The sequence below is a fragment of the Sprattus sprattus genome, assembly GCF_963457725.1.
Source record: "Sprattus sprattus genome assembly, chromosome: 15".
Lineage (NCBI taxonomy): Eukaryota > Metazoa > Chordata > Actinopteri > Clupeiformes > Clupeidae > Sprattus > Sprattus sprattus.
The window spans coordinates 2882542-2885041 of NC_137913.1; the positions used below are offsets into that span (position 1 = coordinate 2882542).

At 40.6% G+C, this 2500-nt stretch overlaps 1 protein-coding gene across 2 annotated transcripts in view; it reads left to right on the forward strand.

Annotated features, from left to right (window-relative positions):
* The first annotated feature begins 2085 nt into the window (after positions 1–2085).
* Positions 2086–2500, forward strand: part of LOC308375841 (RILP-like protein 1) — a 17434-nt gene continuing 17019 nt past the window's right edge. For both annotated transcript variants that reach the window (XM_080852033.1, XM_080852034.1), the window contains exon 1: positions 2086–2500. This exon is cut by the window's right edge and continues 104 nt beyond it. In XM_080852033.1, the coding sequence (XP_080708159.1) occupies positions 2317–2500 (184 nt within the window). In that variant the 5' untranslated portion in view covers positions 2086–2316.

A 2500-nucleotide genomic window follows, 5' to 3' on the forward strand; every position in this document is an offset into this window, starting at 1 on the left:
TATCCCCTAACAGACTAATTTAAAAATGTATCTATTGTTGTATCTTTTAAGTATCAAGAGTTCAAAAGAAAAAGCAAACAACTTTTGTGGGGAAAAACGTGCCTTTCTCTCTTTACACGAGACTTTTAAATATTGATCGTATGGATTTTATATTATCACTGTACTGCTCTTTCCGTGGGGCGTCGATACTAGTTAACAGTCCTCTAGCGATGCTAGTCATGCTAGTCATGCTAATGGAATGCTCAGCTCTGCAGTGCAGGTGTGTATAGCTCCCTTTAGACACACACACACACACACACACACATACATACACACACAAACACACACACTCCCTTTAGACTCCCTAGAGTAGTGTCACTGCCTGGCCTTCATCAAACTGCGTTGCCATAGCGCTCTGCGTGTAATAGTAAGCATATTATCCACACTTAAAAAATTCAAGCTTGTTACTCAGCACAAGCGATTGGTTTGTCCGCATGATGGAGTCACGCCAATCCTCGAACCCTTCCACCTTAAAATCCCTAAACCCTTCCACCTTAAAATCCCTAAACCCTTCCACCTTAAAATCCCTAAGCCCTTCCACCTTAAAATCCCTCAACCCTTCCACCTTAAAATCCCTAAACCCTTCCACCTTAAAATCCCTAAACCCTTCCACCTTAAAATCCCCAAACCCTTCCACCTTAAAATCCCTAAACCCTTCCACCTTAAAATCCCTAAACCCTTCCACCTTAAAATCCCTAAACCCTTCCACCTTAAAATCCCTAAGCCCTTCCACCTTAAAATCCCTCAACCCTTCCACCTTAAAATCCCTAAACCCTTCCACCTTAAAATCCCTAAACCCTTCCACCTTAAAATCCCTAAACCCTTCCACCTTAAAATCCCTAAACCCTTCCACCTTAAAATCCGTCAACCCTTCCACTTTAAAATCCCTCAACCCTTCCACCTTAAAATCCCCAAACCCTTCCACCTTAAAATCCCCAAACCCTTCCACCTTAAAATCCCTAAACCCTTCCACCTTAAAATCCCTCAACCCTTCCACCTTAAAATCCCTAAGCCCTTCCACCTTAAAATCCCTCAACCCTTCCACCTTAAAATCCCTCAGCCCTTCCACCTTAAAATCCCTAAACCCTTCCACCTTAAAATCCCTAAGCCCTTCCACCTTAAAATCCCTCAACCCTTCCACTTTAAAATCCCTCAACCCTTCCACCTTAAAATCCCTAAACCCTTCCACCTTAAAATCCCTAAACCCTTCCACCTTAAAATTCCTAAGCCCTTTGAGTGTGTTTGTGTGTTTTTCGGTTTTTTTCCCCGGTTATGTTTGGTTTTTCCCTCTAGTGTAATATGGATGTGGGTATCTGAGTCTGGGTTGAAGATAGTGCTGGAAAACTTTAGAATGCTGTGCATATCTACTGAGGGTCTGTCAATGATGAGGGTCTTTTTTAGGTGGTGCCTATTCTTTTTTTCTGAAGGGGTGTTACAAAAATAAATATTCTTTCCTTTTTGTGTTCGCTACTCATGTCTTGTTTAAGAAAACATGTCTTTATATACTGAAATCATATTAATATATTTTAGACTGTGGTATCATGAAATTAAATAAATGTACATGTACAATAAACTTACCTTTTATGAAAGAATGTTTTGTGTTTTATAACATGGCTTGTTTGTAGAATTAAATTAGAGTTTATGTCTATCTGATTCAAAGACTATGTGTGGGAATCGCAATCTTATTAACAGTAGCTTAAAGATCAAAACAAATGTTGTATTTATTATCATCATTATTATTATTATTTGTATTATTATTATTCCAAATAAAATTATCTCCAAAAGAATATAGCATGTTGCCTTCAGATATACGTTATTTTAAACTAATTTCAAACAAATCTAGCATACTTTCGTGTTTAGATTGAAGGACCGTATAAGATTAACAACACTGGCAACGTCTGCTTTTTGTGCAGCTGTTTGACAACACTAATAGGTTCAAGCAACTCCTGTACCCCTATCAGACATGCGCAGAAAGTTGCCTAGAGTTTGGCAGCCGTGTTGTGAGCACTGAGTTCCCAGACTTGTTGCGTTCTGCAATGTGCTGGAGACACTGCATGTTGCGGCGCGACTGAGTTCTAACGCGAAAATGGCCTTAGGACGCCCACTAATCTCTCTCTCTCGAACTCGAAAAACAGGTAAAACTATTATTGGTCTTCCTGTAGGTTGGCACGCTGACATTTGAATGTCAATGCCGCGTATTCTTGACTTCGGAGCGGTTGGTTTCATAAAACAGGCTACTGTATGTGTTCGTTAGTGATCTAACTCAAGGTCTTCGCCATGGATAACTGTGGTAAGTCGTTGGAGAAAAACCCAGCGGATTTGACCGTCATGGATGTTTACGACATTGCTGCGGTGATGGGACAGGAGTTCGAGCGTATAATCGATCAGTACGGTTGTGAATCCCTGACCCGTATCATGCCCAAAGTAGTGCGGGTTCTGGAGATCCTAGAGGTGTTAGTGG